The sequence below is a fragment of the Monodon monoceros genome, unplaced genomic scaffold (genome assembly GCF_005190385.1).
Source record: "Monodon monoceros isolate NGI ecotype Baffin Bay Population unplaced genomic scaffold, NGI_Narwhal_1 Super_Scaffold_12, whole genome shotgun sequence".
NCBI lineage: Eukaryota > Metazoa > Chordata > Mammalia > Artiodactyla > Monodontidae > Monodon > Monodon monoceros.
In genome coordinates, this window is record NW_021703768.1 from 143,440,091 (window position 1) to 143,457,888 (window position 17,798).

Here is a 17,798-nt window from a genome sequence, read left to right on the forward strand (position 1 = left end):
TCTCCTTTTCTTAGCCCTGCTTGCCTTTGTGTGGACAGACTTTCCTGTCAAAGCAGAAAGATGACCCCCAGCAATTCTAGGCTTACATACTACCAGGTTAGAAACCCCAGGGGACCTACCTTTCACAACTGTTTTAACAAACTTTGGGTTTGAAACTCACTGGATTTTCTGGGAGAACCAATCATTATTGCAGGGTGGGAGGAATAAGAATTCTATGAAGGTCCAAGCATGGGTCACATGCACAACTCTGGGAAGGGGACTGAGGTCAGCTTTGTGGGAACCAAGTGACTTGAAAGTACGGGAGGACTGATTTCCCAAAGAAAATTTGGAATATTGTTAACAAAAGAAGGAGAAATTGGATACAGTTCAGGTGGGAAGAAACACATCCTGTGCACTATTTCAGCTCCCCCTAGAGGTCCAGCAAAACAGCACGATTTCTACGTTTGGACAACCACTTCTTGTCCCCTCTGAAGGCGACCACTCTGAACCCTGGATCTGTTCCAGTTTGCTGGAATGCCTATCTTAGATGATCTGTTATGGAGAAATGAAAGGACTGAAATCTTCCCTTTGGGGTTGAGCCATTAAACTTCTCATCACAGAGCTTCCTGGCTCGTCCTTTATCCAGCTTTGTGCCTCCGCCTTCACCCAAAGGTAGTTGAGCACATTATTGACCGTGGGATTTTTGCAGAAACTAATGCCTGTGGCCGTAATACATCTCCGGTCAAAAATGTGTCAAGTATACAGAATAGAGCAGCCTGCTGAATGGGAAAGCAGAGGCTGCAGGTCTTGAAGCAGGGAGGGCAAGTGGCTATATAACGCAAGGTCTGATCATTGTATGCCAAGTTTTGTCACATGTGTGTTTCTTGGCAGTGAGTCTAGCAGATTTCATCAGATTCTCCTAAGGATGTATGGCTAAAAGTTTAGGGATCACTGGCATAAGGAAAACGCCACCAGAAAGTACATCCAAGAAAGCATCAATTACCCCTTCAATGTCCCATGTGTAGTGGAGCCCCTGCCAGACCTGGCCATACCACTCTATCCTTGAAGCAGCTGGATGGATAACAGCAGCTACAGAGTTATCCCAAAGCCAGTTTTGATGGATTGCTGTATATGTGAATATGGAATTTAAATTAATTAACTCTGAGAATCCCTGCTGAGACACTTGGCTGGGGAATGAGCACATGTAGATGTGTTTCTCTGTATGGAATTTTCACTACACAGCATGGAGATCTTGTCCCGAACAGTGTTTTGAGTTTGGTCACATTGTTTGCAGATCAGATTGAACTGTGACGTCCCTGGCGGTGCAGTGGTTGGGAGTCCGCCTGCCAATGCAGGGGACGCGGGTTCGATCCCTGGTCCAGGAGGATCCCACATGCCGCAGCACAGCTAAGCCCGTGCGTCACAATTACTGAGCCTGTGCTCTAGAGCCCACGCGCCACAACTACTGAGCCCGCTTGCCTAGAGCCTGTGCTCCGCAACAAGAGAATCCACCGCAATGAGAAGCCTGCACACCGCACCGAAGAGTAGCCCCCGCTGCCCGCAACTAGAGAGAGCCTGCGCACAGCAACAAAGACCCAACGCAGCAAATTATTTATTTATTTATTTATTTATTTATTTATTTATTTAATTTAAAAAAAGATTTAACTGAGGGTCCAGAGGTCTGGGACCTCAGCAGATATTGACCACGTTTATGACCTGCAGTCTTAGGTGAGCCATGTCCTCTCTGGCCATCCGTCCAACAGGGTTACCACCAGGTCCTATCCACCCTTTAGGGATGGGGTGAGGCTAGGACAGTGATAGCTAAAAGCACTTTGCAAAGACTAAACCCTAAAGGATCACATGATTGCTTTTAAATATTTGAAGCAATACTCTTAGCAATACTGTGAATCTTAATTTGATTCAACAATAATCATACCTAATGTCTATGTAGCACTTGGCATTATATAAAGAGCTCTTAATGATATGTTTTCACTTGGTCCTCATAACCCACCTTGCAGGTACCATCATTATTCCCATCTTACAGATGAGGATACTGTGTCTCAAAGCAGTGAAGGGCTCCCAACTCCTTCCTGTAACACTTACTAAGGGCCTGCAGTGTACCAGGCACTGTGCTAGAAGCTTGTGTTACCTAAATGATTTCTTAAGAAGGTCAGAGCCAAGACTCCAACCCAAAGCCTCTGACCTCAAATCCTCAGCTGTTCGCAGGGTATTGCCGCCACTTTCTACATTGAGAACACAAGGTTAGCCATGGCAGTATTTGCCGTGGTCGTAGTGGGCCCATGACTGCCACTGGTTCAGCACTTATGTGCCAGACGCACTGAACACATAAGTGCTCATTTTCACAGCAATTCTGAAGGAGGAGTAACTGTTTTCTTAGATACAAGGCTCAGGGAGTGTGCCCAGCATTACACACCTAAGAAGCAGTGAAACCAGGGAATAAGCACAGTGGCAGCAGAAACATTCACTGTTTGCTTGTTTAGCATGAAATGTTGTGCTCAGACATTTTACGAATTATGTCATAAAACCTTCAGCCGTTACCCTACAAGGAAGGAAGTTTTGTTATTCCCTTCAGAGAGACGAAGAGACTTGCCCAAGGTCACCTAGCTAGTGGTAGGAGGCTATTGCCTGCTGACGAATCCACCTGTACTCGATCAGGCTTCATGTCCCTGCGGGCAAGGACACTGCCTCTACCCTGTCCCTGCAGAGCCTACTCACGGTTGGCACATGGTAGGCACCGCATACGTTTGTTAGATAAAAATCTGTTCCGTGAGACCACACACTGATTCAGAGGAAGTCAGTCACTGTCAAAGAGGATGCTCTGAGAACAGCATCATGGCCTCCTTGGACCATGTAACCTTGGAAACACAGTCTGTCACGCTGCTCCCGCATTGCCCTGGGCGCACCAGTCACGCTCACCCTCTTGGCCCGCAGGATCGCCAACCTGAAGATCCAGCTGGCCAAGCTCGACAGCGAGGCCTGGCCGGGAGTGCTCGACTCGGAGAGGGACCGGCTGATCCTCATCAACGAGAAGGAGGAGCTGCTGAAGGAGATGCGCTTCATCAGCCCCCGGAAGTGGACCCAGGGGGAGGTGGAGCAGCTGGAGATGGCCCGGAAGCGGCTGGAGAAGGACCTGCAGGCGGCCCGGGACACCCAGAGCAAGGCGCTGACCGAGAGGTGGGGCTGGGCTGGGGGCCGGGGGGCGGGGGCCGTACCCTCGCTGCCGGTCCGTCCTCCGGCCCCCAGCGGGGTGGGGAGAGGTGACGGGGACAACCTGGGGCTCCTGGGCTCCAGCCCGAGGACACTCAGTTTAAAGATCTCACCGCTTTCCAAAGTAGCGAATCTGGGGAAGTGACTCAGCATCCAGCTACCCCAGAACTTTACACAGGGAATCGCATTACCAAAAAATCTGCTTACCTGCAGGTTTTCAAAAATTATCTTCTAAGATAAACTCTATGTAATTTAGAGCAGTCGTTCTGCAACTTTGTGACAGTGATTCACATTGTATTATTATCTCATAGACAACAGTTTCACAAAGCTGTGCATACTCTTTCTCTGTGTGACAGCCCTGTGATATTTTCTTTTATGTTGCATTTCTTTTCATGCTGGTCATGACCCACTAAATTGATTTCGCCACATGCTAACAAATTGCAATTTGCAGTTTGAAATACACTGGTTGAGATGGGGGTCGCGAACTGAGATGTTTATAGGAGTCAAGCAGGTGATATGGCCGTGGGCCATGTTAGACTGGAAGGTACAGACCCCACTTGTCTAAAGCAGGCGCCGTGTGCAGCCAGTGGAGGTGCAGGCCCCAGGCTGCCAGAGGCCCCCATATTTCAAGAAAAGAGTTGTTTGGATTTTTTTTTTTAATATTGGCAACTAATCCAAAAATTTTTTTAAATACCATGAGGGCTAAATCAGCTTCATCTGTGGGCTTGATTTAACCTGAAAGCCATTGGTTTCCATTCTCCGGTTGAAGCCTTATAAACAGACTTTACTTCCTTCAGTGTCTTACCAGCCTCCACACCCACATTGCACAGAGCACAGCTCTGTGTTCACAGTGGGTCCTACAATCCCCAGTTTCTCATTCATTCATTCATTCATTCATTCTGTCTGTCCATCAGCCTGTTGTTTATTCATTCATTCGTGTAAGAAACGTCTTGTTGCACATATTTTGTGTGCAAGGCAATTTGGAGGATTCAGAAATGAACAAGTCACGATCCCTGCCCTGATACGCTTAACATGTATTCAGTTATTTTCACTTGTTTTTTGGCAGCAGACTTTATTGAACAAGGCCCCTGCCCTTAAGGAGCTGGAGTTGAAGATGGTGATTTTCAAACTTTGTTGGGGGAGGGGGAGGTGGGGGAGAGGGATGAGCAAGGGAATTCTTCTTTCCAGTGAAATCAGAAGCAGAAGCCCAGTTTATAAAGCAGATAAACTTGTCTGGGCCCAGTGGCAGCAGGCCAGGCATCCTAGGTGCCTGGCTGTGCTCCTTGCATCACCCCATGATGGGTCCTAAGATGCCTTCAGGGAGCCTCCCGAGTGCTAAGGAGCGCTGCTTGCAATCCCACCCTAGTGACTGAGTAAGCTCTATTTGCACATGGTGGGGTGCCAGACGGGTCACGTTGACCAGCCTCTTACTGGCCTCTTGTAACCACATCACACAGTCCATTGACTGGTCAATGGTGGGGAATCTCTCCCCACCAAGCCCTTGTCAGAACTACTACCAGGGATGTGTCACTTTCCTCTCCTTTGTCTTCCCCTGGGAGGGGTGGCTGATCAGCACTGACCTCCCACCAGACAGGTGGGAGAGGGAGGAGGAGAGGGCTTCAGTATTTGGTGCTTTGTAACCCTAGGAAGCACCTTCTAGAATTCTCTCTTAGCGCCAACACTTTGTCCTGCTTTCCCCAAGGCTGTCTGTGCACCGTGGGGACAAGGCCTGTGTCTAGACACCTTTGTACCTTTAGTGTTAGTTGAATGCATAAATGGTTCGCCAGCCCGGGCAGACCCTTACAGGCCTCTGTATGCATCCCCTGATCTGTCTACCAGTCCTCTGGGCCCCTGACCCTACAGCCATCACTGGAAAGCCCTTAGCTTTTCATTATGCTCACAGCCGGCAGCTGAAGAGAGCAGATCCCTGGCAACCTTACTCCTTGTTGGGTCAATAGAGATACCCTTCCCACCACCTACCTTGTGCAAGTCATTGACCAATATGGACCTCAGTGGCCTAATAGGAAAAAAAAAAAACAAAACAGGATAATTACATTGAATACTTATATATTCTGAAGGCAGGTGGTTGGACCAGATTGTGAATTGAGGCTCTTCTCTGCTATCATAATTTTGGTTTCTCGAAACTAGGATTGGATATTCTCTTAGAGACCCCTATACTACATGCAAAATGTACCATTAAGTACCAGACTCTGTAAGCTATATCATCTCATTTAAACCTCCCAGCAACCCTGAGATTAATCTCCATTTCATAGTTGTGGAAACTGCGGCTCACCCAACATCACCAAATGGCAGAGCTGGGATCACAACCCAGGCTTGCTGGCTCTGGAGCTCATGCTTGCCTTAGTCTCCTGCCCACTTAGAAGGTCTTTTATTATTGCCTTCAGCCCCGTCTTTCAAAGGTCTGATTGCTCCCCTGGAACAGTGAGTTCACACGGCCAGTCCAGGGAAGCCAGAACCTCCACGCCATGGCAGCTGCTGAGCAGGTGTCTCGAGGTCCCAGAGGGCAAGGTCCCCTGGGGGACATGCAGAGAGAAGCCAGGGGGCACGTGGGCAGGAAGAGGCGAGAGCTTTGGGAAGGACAGGGACCGGGCTGACGGCTGTGAGCCTCCTGCACGAAAGAGAAGAGAAAGCCCACTCAGCCGTCTTCGTCCGTGTTCAGCTATCTGCCTCTGGCCCCCTGTTTGTCTGTGTTCATCCGTCTGACTCTCTTGTTCTCTCTCTCTAGGTTTCTTTCTCTTTTTGCTCCTCGAGCTCCTCTCTCTCTTCTCTCTCTCTGTCTCTCAGCATGGGAGTATTAGACTCGTCACCTCACACAACAGCCTCTCTGTTCAAGGTGCCTTTGAGAAGGCCAGGAAGAGACACATCCAGGAAGAGCACACCACGGGGCCTACCAAACCCCAGTGTCGAATCAATCAGAAGCACAGACGTCCCCCCAGGACTCCCGTCCTGCATGCTGCTTCCTCCTCCCTCCCCAGGGGCCCTCCCCAGCACTCCTGAGAGCTGCAGTACCTGTTAGAGTGCGGACTCCCTGCCCCCACCCCAGGGACCAATTCCCCAGGCCTGAGATGGAGCCCACGCTCTTGCATTTTTAACCAGTACCCCAGGGGCTGAGCCGCAGCTTTTGGGGGTTCCAGCCCCCCCTCCTGGGTCCTCTGCCTGCTTCCGCGCTTGATGTGTTCTTGGCCTCCCGGCACGTGCCAGGCATCACATGCAAACACCGTATGGCCAGCGAAGCCCAATACCTGTAGGAGGCCGCCTCGGCATCTGTGTGTGGCTGCTGGTAGCTACACCCCTGTGCTCGGGAGGTCAAGGCCATCTGGCTCCCGGTCCCCTCAGCCTCCTGTTGGGACTCTACTGGGGACCAGCACTTACTGCCAGAGCACATCTCTGTGGTCTCCTCCCAGGGGAGAGGAAAACAAAGGTGGAAATGGTGGCCCAGGCTGCGCCTTGACCCCAGACCTCACACCCTTTCAAGGTCTTGCTCTCATGAAGGGCCAGATTCCATAGTCGTGTCCATTGCGCTGAAAACTGGGATTTTGTTCCATAGTCGTGTCCATTGCGCTGAAAACCGGGATTTTGTTCATTATGGGCTCCATCTGCCAGCCCCCCTAGTCCCGGGCAGGACTCTGGAAAAACAGGGCTGGGGACTGAGCTGGCCAAGAATCATGCTGAGGCCGCGGCCCCCGTGGTCTTTTCTGAAATTTCACAAGGCCAGTTCCCCAGTGACTGGTCCTGCCCCTCCCTTATCACTTTGCAGTTGTGTCTCAAGCAAGCTCTGGTCTTCACGGCAGGGCCTGTGTTGGAGGCCTTGGGCGTGTCAGTGGAGGGATGGCGTGGTTAGGTTTTTCCATGGAAATGAACTCTTCCTCCCAGGCCCCAGGCTGGGTTGGCTGTGCTCTGGGAGCAATGAGTCAGTCATTCCTCCTGCAGCAGGATGGCATAAGGGGATAAGATGCCAACGGTGGGCCTTATCTGTCCAGGGGAGATTTAACATCTAGGTCTCTCAGCAGAGCAAATGAGCTTTCCCTCCCATCAACTGGGGAAAAGTCTTCCATTCAGCAGTAACTTTCCAAGCACATCCATGTGGTGGGCGCCATGCTAGGGGCTGAGAGAATGAGGCACAGTTCCTGCCTTACAGTCCCCAGCCAGTGCAGCAGCTCGGAAACCTTACTGTGCCTAAAAGTCACCTGGAATAGGGAATAAAGATGCAGATTCCAGGGAATTCCCTGGCGGTCCAGTGGTTAGGACCTGGCACTTTCACTGCCGGGGCCCGGGTTCAATCTCTGGTTGGAGAACTCAGATCCTGGAAGCTGCACAGCGTGGCCAAAAAAAAAAGATGCAGATTCCTGAGCCCTGCCCCTAGACTTTCTGATTCAGTAGATCTAAGTAGAATTCAGGGATGTGCATTTAATAAGCACACCTCCCCTTCTGGTGGGGGAGCTCTGTGGGCCACAGACAGAGAGCCACTAATCTAGTGGATGCAGGAGAGCAGCCCAAGTCATGAGTGGGTGATGGAGCTCCTTCCCTGTCAGATCCAAGGAGCAGCACCCTCTCTGGAGCCCACCCAAGCTGCCCCTGTGGGGAATTTCAGGAGAAACTCGGGGCTGAGCAGCGCCTATATCCAGCCATCCCTTCTAAACTCAAGGGTTTTGCCTTCAGGAAGGGAGCTGCTGAATTGGGCTCTGGTGTGGGCATGCCTGGGTGCAGGCCTTACCTCCCGGGTTCTGACTCTGTCACGCTCACCTGGATCCTCCCCAGGCTCTCTGGAACCACTCCCTTCAGCTCCTTGGCTGACTATTGCCCATCCATTCAGCCTTGGGATGACAGACTCAGAGCTCAGTCCTGGACCCTACTTTTTTTTTCTTTCTATATTTTACCCTAAGATGGTGCATTCATTTGTTAGGGCTGCCAAACCAAAGTTCCACAAACTGGATGACTTAAACAATGGTAATTTATTTCCTCACAGTCCTGGAAGCCACAAGTCCAAGGACAAGGTGTTGGCAGGGTTGTTTCTCCTGAGATCTCTCTCCTTGGCCTGTGGATGGCCATCTACACGTGGTCATCTACCATGTCTTCACTTGGTCTTCTCTCTCTGCATGTCTGTACACAGCGTAGGGAGGGATGGTTGGGTGGATTCCTAATTCTGCCAGTAACTCTCTAGCTTTAAGTAAACGATTTAGCTCTAAGAGCCTCAGTTTTCTCGTATATAAAGTGGTTAAAAAAAAAAAAAATTCTTGGGCTTCCCTGGTGGCGCAGCGGTTGAGAGTCCGCCTTGCCGATGCAGGGGACACGGGTTCGTGCCCCGGTCCGGGAAGGTCCCACATGCCACGGAACGGCTGGGCCCGTGAGCCGTGACCGCTGGGCCTGCGCGTCCGGAGCCTGTGCTCCGCAACGGGAGAGGCCATGACAGTGAGAGGCGTGCGTACCGCAAAAAAAAAAAAAAAAAAAAAAAAAATCTTACTATGCAGGGTTATTGTGCAAATGATTTAAGGCAATGTTATACGTTTCCTAGTCAGCCCCTGGTATATAGCAGGTGATGCATATAGTGGTCAGTATAGGATTATACGTAGAGGCCATACCTCTCCAAACATCATAATATAATGCCTCCAGGAAGTTCTTGCGTGTGCGTCTGTGGGTCTGTGCGTTCATCTCCATGAGCCCATGCCTGTGATTCCTCTTATGGGCAGATGGAGGCGGGTTCCCTCTGAGCTCCCCACTGATGCCTTCTCTCCCTTCAGGTTGAAGTTAAGCAGTAAGAGGAACCAGCTGGTGAGAGAGCTTGAGGAAGCCACCCAGCAGGTAGCAGCTCTGCACTGCCAGCTGAAAAGGTGAGTAGTAGGCAGTGGGGTGAGTGCTCCCCTGGGCACGGCCATATGCAGGCGTCCCGAGGCAGCCCAGCCCAGCTTCTGCCCTTCACGTGTCCTCCATGGCCTGAGCGTGCCCGTTTAGAAGCACAGCGGGCAGACGGATGATCTGGGGGACTCGCACTGGGCCTGGTGTGGCTGGGGGCAGGGCCCTTCACCTCCCCAGACCACAGCCTCCTTGGTCCTCTGACAACACAACAGAAGGCCCCAGTTGGGTGCTAGTGTGTCTCGTTCACATCTCTCCAGCCCACTTGCACAACGCAGAGAGGGTAGGCCTCAGGCTGGGGCCTCGGTGGGCAACGTGGCTGGAATTTTATCACAACATTCTGTTTTCATCAAATATTTTTAACAGTTGACAGTGCTTTTCAAATTACACTTAGGATGTAACGTTTCCTTTTTCAGAAAACTATATTAACGTGTAAAAAGTGAGTTGAGTTGAAGGAAAATGCTAAGCAGCATTATTTGGGGTTGGATTCAGATACGGAGAAATATGAAAATGGAATGCCGCTGGTGGAGGTTTGAGAAACAGATATTGAGGAGAAAGTGGACTTTTAAGGCAGCTGGCTTGGGTTCGAATCCCAGCTCTGCCAGCTCGTGATTATGTGGCCTTCTCAGGATATCCTCTTTAGTGAAATGGGGATGCGTGGTCCGCCCTGGAGACTGTCAAGAGGGTCTGATGAGATGTTGCTTTCTCAGTGCACGTGGTGCTTTCCGGGGGAAGTTCGGGGTGGCCCACCCACTCTGTGTCCTCGCCTTCCCTCCCCTGCCCCAGCCTCTCTGGCAGCATGCAGAGCCTGTCCTCGGGCAGCAGCCCCGGATCCCTCACGTCCAGCCGGGGCTCCCTGGCCGCCTCTAGCCTGGACTCCTCCACCTCGGCCAGCTTCACCGACCTCTACTATGACCCCTTCGAACAGCTGGACTCGGAACTACAGAGCAAGGTGGAATTCCTGCTCCTGGAGGGGGCCACGGGCTTCCGGCCCTCGGGCTGCATCACCACCATCCACGAGGACGAGGTGGCCAAGACCCAGAAGGCAGAGGGAGGCGGCCGCCTGCAGGCCCTGCGCTCCTTGTCCGGCACTCCAAAGTCCATGAGCTCCCTGTCCCCCCGTTCCTCGCTCTCCTCCCCATCCCCGCCCTGCTCCCCTCTCATCGCTGACCCCCTCCTGGCTGGAGACGCCTTCCTGAGCAACCTGGAGTTTGAAGACCCTGAGCTGAGTGCCACTCTTTGCGAACTAAGCCTTGGCAACAGCACCCGGGAGAGGTACCGGCTGGAGGAACCCGGAACAGAGGGCAAGCCGCTGGGCCAAGGTACAGGGCACCACATCCGGAGGGCGGGAGCCTCCAGGAGAGAGGAGGGTGGGAATTGTGCTCGGGTTTGAGTTCCAGACCCCAGTGATAATTATGGGCAACGTGGTTTTGGTTTTTTTAAATTAATTAATTTATTTTATTTTTGGCTGCATTGAGTCTACGTTGCTGCGCGCGGGCTTTCTCTAATTGCGGTGAGCGGGGGCTCCTCTTTGTTGTGGTGCCCGGGCTTCTCATTGCAGTGGCTTCCCTTGTGGCGGAGCACGGGCTCTAGGTGCGTGGGCTTCAGTAGTTGTGGCATGTGGCCTCAGTAGTTGTGGCTCGCAGGCTCTAGTGCGCAGGCCCAGTAGTTGTGGCACACGGGCTTAGTTGCTCCGCAGCATGTGGGATATTTCCCAAGCAGGGCTCAAACCCGTGTCCACTGCATTGGCAGGCGGATTCTTAACCCCTGCACCACCAGGGAAGCCCCTATGGGCAACATTTACTGACTGCTTTCTGTGTGCCAGATCGTTACATGGTATATTGATTTATTTATTCATTCAGTAGGTATTTATTATGTGTTTACTATGGTCTGGGTCTTGAGCGAAGTGTTTTCCATGGTGGGTTCATTCAGGCAACAGATATTAAGTACCTCCTGAAACTAAATGCCAGGTCCTGTGCTAATGGGTGTACGTGGATTCATTCATCCTTTCATTCAACTGATATGCCATGTGGGCTAGTCACAAGGATACAGCGTGGAGGACTGACAAGGTCCTGGTTCCCGTGAAGCCTACATGCAAATGAAGGCACAGACAATAACTGTACAAGCAGACCAATAAAAGCGCTAGGAAGAAAATAAAACAGGGCAGGGCTTCCCTGGTGGCGCAGTGGTTGAGAGTCCGCCTGCCGATGCAGGGGACGCGGGTTCGTGCCCCGGTCCGGGAAGATCCCACATGTCGCGGACCGGCTGAGCCCGTGAGCCATGGCCGCTGAGCCTGTGCGTCTGGAGCCTGTGCTCCGCAACGGGAGAGGCCACAACAGTGAGAGGCCCACGTACCGCAAAAATAAATAAATAAATAAAACAGGGCATGTGATGGAGCCTTTCAGGTTGGGTTAGGGCTGCCAGTTCAGATTGGGTGGTGAAGGAAGGCGACATGTGAACGGAGCCTTGAGCAGTGAGAGGGAGCCAGCCTTGGGAGAAGCAAGAGCAAAGTCTCTGAGGCTGGAGCAAGGGGCTGCAAGAGGGGCCAGAGGGAGGAGATCACCAACAAGGCAGAGAATTGGGCAGAGTACGGGTTGTGTAAGGTAAGGAGTTTACGTTTTACCCTCATTGCAGCAAGGATCCGTGTGACTGTTTGAAGCCGGGGAATGATATGACTCCCATTCTGCATGGGGTCAGAAAAGAGCATTATGGTGCGGACTGAGATTCAGGTCGGAAGCTGATGGTGACAGCTAAGATTTATTACAAGAAAAATCTCTATCTTTAGCAGCAACCACATAATAAATTATAATAGTTAAAATGCATTGGGGTGCATTATGTGGTGAGCAATGTGCTTTATATGATGAAATAGGTTAATTCCATTATACCCATTTCACAGATGAGGAAACAGAGGTTCAGAGAGGTGCTTCCCCAGCAGGTGGGGAAGCAGGGATTGGAATCTGGGTGTTTCTGACCCCAGAGCCCAATCTCTTTATCATCATGCTCCCCTTAGGACATGAGGCAGCTCTGTGTATTCGTTCCTAAGAATGAATCTCTTTATCATCATGCTCTGTGTATTCATTCCTAAGACACTCCTGGTGCTTGCTGATGCCATCATGCCTATGGTATGAAGGTCAGGACTGAGCAGGGTGATTTATCAAGTTCAGGTGTGCAAGATAACAGGCACCGTTAGGTTAGGCATACTTACTCACATAAGCCTCACAACACCACTATGAGGTGGGGGCTATTATTATCCTCCTCTTACAGACTGAAAGGAATGAGACTCAGCAAGGTTAAGTGACTTGTCCAAGGTCATTGTCACTGCTGTGAAGCGGTGAGTCAGGACTGGCTCTAGGACCACCTGCCCAGAACCCACAATGAGCCATGTGCCAGCTCTGTCGGCAAAGGGTTCCTGGTCCTGGCGCCCGTGAGGCCAGCTAGAAGCTCAACCCACTTCAGCCCTCAGCTCCAGGAATGGGTGGGAGGGCTACCGCTGCACCCAGAGCTATCAGTTCCTTCGTGTGCAAGGGCCAGTGGGAGCAAGGGGGAAACGATGAGATTTCCCAGTTAATTAAAGGCTCTGCTGGGTGTGTGCCAGCCGCTTCCTTAGAAGAGGAGCTGAGAGATCCCTGGGGCTCCCTCACCGGGAAGGGAGTCTTGCCGAGTGCCCTCAAACAAAAATAAAAACAGGCTTCCTACTGCAGCCGGTGGCAAGCTTCAGAAAATTGTTCCCTGGAGAGGAGGGGTGTGCAGGTGGTACCCCTAACAAGGGTCAAGAAGCGTTCCCGGTGCTCCCTGTCTAAAGGCTGCGATAAGCTGGCTCGGGGATGCTGGGACCCCAACCGAGTGCAGGGAGCGACCCCCATCCCCCTGCCTCCCGCCACGACGTTCGTGCAGCTTGGGGGCCAGAGCCCGCTCGCGTCTCAGGTCGGCGTTTCTTCATGCCACCTCCAGAAGCGTTCCCCGCTGCCAGCTGATGCCGGGCTGAGCCCAGACACTAAGCAGGTTATGCGACTAGTGCCACTGTTCAGTCAGCAGACAAATTAATCTCCTTAAGTGGTTTAGTGGAGGGTGGAGAGGGGTGGGTCCGAAGGCGGGAGGTCTCCAGGGCTGCAGCAGCAGACGTGGGACACAGGCTGGGAAAGCCACGCCCACATGGCCCCTTGGCTTCTCCCAGGCTCACTGTCACCATCCGCATCCCCAGCCCCTTCTCTAGTCTGCCCACCCCCCGCCCATGTGCCTGGCACACAGGGAAGTGCTGGCCGTGAGTCTGAAGCCCCTGAATCTGTCCTTCCCCTGCTGCGTGGAGGTCAGGAGCTGTCCTATTCACCTTAGTAGCTCTGAACTTAGCAGTGGACCTGGCACACCGTCAGCGCCCATTACTTGGGGAAGGAAGGAATGTGCAGTGTGTGCTGAATGCTTGGGCCTGAGCCCCGGGTAGAGACTTCTGAGGGCCTCTGTCAAGGGCAGGGGAGATGGGCTGAGTTAGGAATGGAATGGGATAGGCGAGTAGGACAGCCAGTACTTAACGTCCTTCCCTTCCTCCTCCTCTTGCCCCTCCCAAGGGGGTCCGGGGGCTGTTATTTTGCCCCAGGTGTGTAGGGATCGATCTAGAAGACATCGCTGTAGTGATGGGAGTGATAGTCGTAGTAGCTAAGGATGATGGTACTGACTTTTCTAGAGCACTTCTCCTGCACCAGTCTCTGTACTAAGGACTTCCCTTTATCACCACATCCAGTCTTCCCAACAGCCCTGCAAGGCAGGTATTATTATCCCCGTTTTACAGATGAGGAATGCAGGGCTGAGAGGGAGTAAATCGGTGTCCCACTGTCATGAAGCAGTATGTGGCAGAACTGCGATTTGAACCCAGGTGGTTTGGCTCTAGAGTCTGAGACGTTAAACACAATCACATGCTACCCTTTCCTTCACCGCAAAAAAAGGCAGAACCTTGCTGTCAGGTTCAGAGGTGGCTGGATTTTGGTGGAACCATGTTAGGACAGTGAGGGGATCAAAAGATGTATTGTGACGACAGTATCCTGATGTCTAAACCCCGCCTTGCCATCCTTCCTTTTTTCCTCTCTTCTCGCAGCTGCGAATAAGGCTCAGGGGTGCGACCTGAAAGTGGCCTGTGTCTCAGCTGCGGTGTCGGATGAATCCGTGGCCGGGGACAGTGGTGTGTATGAGGCTTCCGTGCAGAGGTGGGTCCCTGAGTCTTGGGAACTCTGAGTATGCAAGGCCCGGGCCTCCTCAGGTGTGTGGGAGGAACCCCCAGGAGGGTGGTGCTGAGGAAGCAGACTGCTTCTCCTCCCGGGGCTGGAGAGGCTTCACATTTGGGTGACTGCTAGTTCCGCAATTGCTATTAAGGGTGTATGGCTAGAGGAGCAAGTATTAGAGAGAGCACAGCTGCTGCTTCAAGAGAGGGATCCGGAGTAGTTGTGGGCAGGCAGGGTCCACAGGGAGGCTGAGCAGACCCAAACCTTCCTCCTTGAGGACCCAGCTTCTCCCTCCCAGAGAGAACCCTGTCTCTGGAAAATGACTTTGGCCCCTGGTCACTACAGGGAAGCCTGACTCTCTTTCTTTCCTGTGTTGCTTTCCAGACTGGGTGCCTCAGAAGCCGCTCCTTTTGACAGTGATGAGTCAGAAGTAGTGGGTGCAACCCGGGTTCAGATTGCCCTGAAGTAAGTGGCAGGGAGGGCGGGACAGAGGGGCGTGGTCTGTGCAGGGTCTCCTCCTGGCCTGCGGCGTCTGCAGCATTTACCCTCACAGCTGCCCAGCGTGGCAGGCAGAACCAGCGGGGCCTGCTGACAGCTGTGGGCTCCTAACTAAAGGGGGTGGAGTGGGGGGGGGTCTCTTTCCATGCCTCCCAGTTCCCCATTTCACACAAGAGAAAAAACAAGGTTTGAAGACCTTGTAACTTGCCCGGATTCACTGAGCTGGCCGGTGGCAGAGCCAGGCAGGGACCAAGACCTCCTGCCTTTTGGTCTGTTTGGTCGTTGTTGCCACGGCTTTGGTCTTATCATCTCACCTGGACCGAAGTCAACCCTTGGGGGCTGCAGCCCAGCTTTATTGTTTTCTCTTGATGCAGGTTGGCCCCAATATTTTTTAAACTAGGAATTAACTGCCGGTGTTTAAATGTCAGGAAGTTTTCTACAACCTCTGGCTTCTCTTTAAAAATTCAGACCGACAGCTCTGGACCTGCATCCCTGCATGGCAGCAAACACTGGGCCTGTGCTTCCCAGCTCGCCGCAGTCCCCAGAGCAGCCAGCAGCCGCATCTGTGATTATTAAGGGAGGGAGAGAGAAATGCATTGCTAACAGGGGCTCCATATGCCCCCTTTTCATTTCAGGTACGACGAGAGGAATAAGCAGTTTGCAATATTAATCATCCAGCTGAGCAACCTTTCTGCTCTGTTGCTGCAGCAAGACCGGAAAGTGTGAGTGTGTAGCTGATGGGCTGTATGTTATCCTCTCCCGCTCTGCGCCCATCCCAGGGGACACTCTCCTGCTCTGTTCTGCTCCAACAACAGGCCCCGTAAACCTCTGTCGGTATTTAGTGCCCATGACTGTGATGCACGGTGTCAGTGCCGTGAACGTGGATGCAGGCAGGGCAACAAACACGCTCACTCTAAAGAGGAGCGCCCCAGACAGCTTCAGACCTTCCGCATACGCGTCCTGAGCCCCTGCCAGGTGCCAGCACTAGGGAAGGGGTGGCGAGCAAACCTTTGCCCTTGTAAACTTGAAGCCTGATGAAGAGGAAAGTCATGGCCTCTTTCATCTGCTCTAAGCTCGACTATTCCACGCAGAAAGAGCCGGACCTGCCTTTCTGAAGAGCCGGCTCCCATCACTGTGCTTCTCTTGGCAGGTTGTGATGGGTGTTACCTTACACTTGATGATACAGCAAAGACCTGCGCTGTCTGCCTCCCAGCTCAGTCCTGTGCAGACCGGGTTTATGATTCATTGAGCTCGTCTGCCTACATGTTCCTCCTTTGCTAGACCATAGGCCTTGAGGGCAGCAGCAGGAGCCTATATTTCTGTGGCCTGCACCCAGCCAGCGTCTGGGGTGTGACACGTGGGAAGGAGGAAAGCAGGCCGGAAAACAGGCAAAACAGAAGGGAGACAAGATTGATTGGACACTGGACTTGTGTGCAGTCTTCGCTGTTACAAACAGGGCCGGGATGAATAACCTTCTGTGTAACTCACTGGTACTTGTGCAGCAGTATCTGTGCCTAGAAGCCAGCTGTCTGGGTCAAAGGGTGAATGCATATGTACCTTTGTTAGGATTGTCACCTTCCCCGCCGCCCGAGTTGTGGCATTTTGCCCTCCTACCAGCGGTTGTATGAGTATTCCTCAGTGTTAACAAGCAGCCTCTCAGATCCTTCTGTTCACAACAGTTTGCACACCGTTGGCCTCAGGCTCCACAAGCTTTGAGGGCCTCGTGATTGGGGGATTCAGTAGAAGGAAAAGCAGCACATTGTCCTTGGGGCCTTTATGCATCCCTCATGAATAACTGCATAACTACTGGAGAAATTACAAACTCTTGTCCGCTGTTGTTTCCATGGGGATTTGCAGTAGCCGTTTAGCCTAACACCTGAGCCCCAGACCCGGGCTGACCTGACCCAGGCTCTCCTGTGTTCTGTCCCTCTAGGAACATTCGCGTGGCTATCCTTCCCTGCTCCGAGAGTACCACCTGCCTGTTCCGGACCCGGCCTCTGGACGCCTCGGACACCCTGGTGTTCAACGAGGTGTTCTGGGTGTCCATGTCCTACCCAGCCCTTCACCAGAAGACCTTAAGAGTCGATGTCTGCGCCACCGACAGGAGCCATCTGGAGGCGTGCCTGGTGAGGACTGTGTCTGTCTATCTGTGCAGCCTTCTGTCCTTCTGGGAATTGGTCCACCTTGCACTTCAGGAAGAAGGCTTGGAGAAACACAGCTTGTGCTATCAGCCCAGCCTCTCTTGGGTTCTAGGCAGGGGCTCTTCCACAGATGAACAGCGTTGTTCCCAGACTTATTGAAAGCAGGGGAAGGGGGAGCGGGGAGCTCCTTTTTCTGCCGTGGAATTGCAGCGCCACATCCCTTGTGCCTGAGGCTGAGTCACCAGCCTTCCCCACTGTGTGGCCTAAGACTCTTTAATTCTGCCTGTTTCCTTATCTGTAAAACCAGCTAACACTGGCTACCTCACAAGTGGTTCTCTGAGGGTTAAATGAAGCACTAAAGCAGTGCCTCTCGAACTTTCATGTGCACGCAGGTTACCTGCGGCTCTGGTTAAAATGCAGATTCTGATTCAGCAAGTCTGGGTGGGCAGGCAGCAAGATTCTGCATTTCTGTCAAGCTGCCCCGTGATGCCAGTACTGCTGGTCCCCGTAGCAAGGATGTAAAGCAAAGTGTCTGCACACGCTAGGTCTCACGGGAAATCAGTTCCCATCCCTTTCCTGCTTGGCTAGGGTTCATAACAGCGTCATTGCCGTTTATGTTGTTGTCACTGCTCACAGTGATGCAATAGCTTGTGTCAACTGGATGCAGTTTATATGCTGGGCTCTGAGCTAAGCTCCTCACGTGTATTATCTCTGTTGATCCTCACTACAATCCTATAAAATAGGTAACTGTTACACCAGTGAGGAAACCGAGGCACAAAGAATTTGCCCAAGGTCACACAGTCAGGAAGTGGCAGGAACAGAGTTAGAACCCAGGCAGGTCCACCCATGTCAGACCCTGGATGTTCTCTGT

The 17,798-nt window shown here is 52.4% G+C and overlaps 1 protein-coding gene across 2 annotated transcripts in view; it reads left to right on the forward strand.

Annotated features, from left to right (window-relative positions):
- Nucleotides 1-17,798, forward strand: part of WWC1 (WW and C2 domain containing 1) — a 153,339-nt gene that overhangs the window by 108,744 nt on the left and 26,797 nt on the right. For both annotated transcript variants that reach the window (XM_029219042.1, XM_029219043.1), the window contains exons 9-15: nt 2,932-3,174; nt 8,967-9,056; nt 9,865-10,400; nt 14,165-14,273; nt 14,673-14,753; nt 15,422-15,508; nt 16,720-16,912. In XM_029219042.1, the coding sequence (XP_029074875.1) occupies nt 2,932-3,174; nt 8,967-9,056; nt 9,865-10,400; nt 14,165-14,273; nt 14,673-14,753; nt 15,422-15,508; nt 16,720-16,912 (1,339 nt within the window). The remainder of the gene's footprint in view (nt 1-2,931; nt 3,175-8,966; nt 9,057-9,864; nt 10,401-14,164; nt 14,274-14,672; nt 14,754-15,421; nt 15,509-16,719; nt 16,913-17,798) is intronic.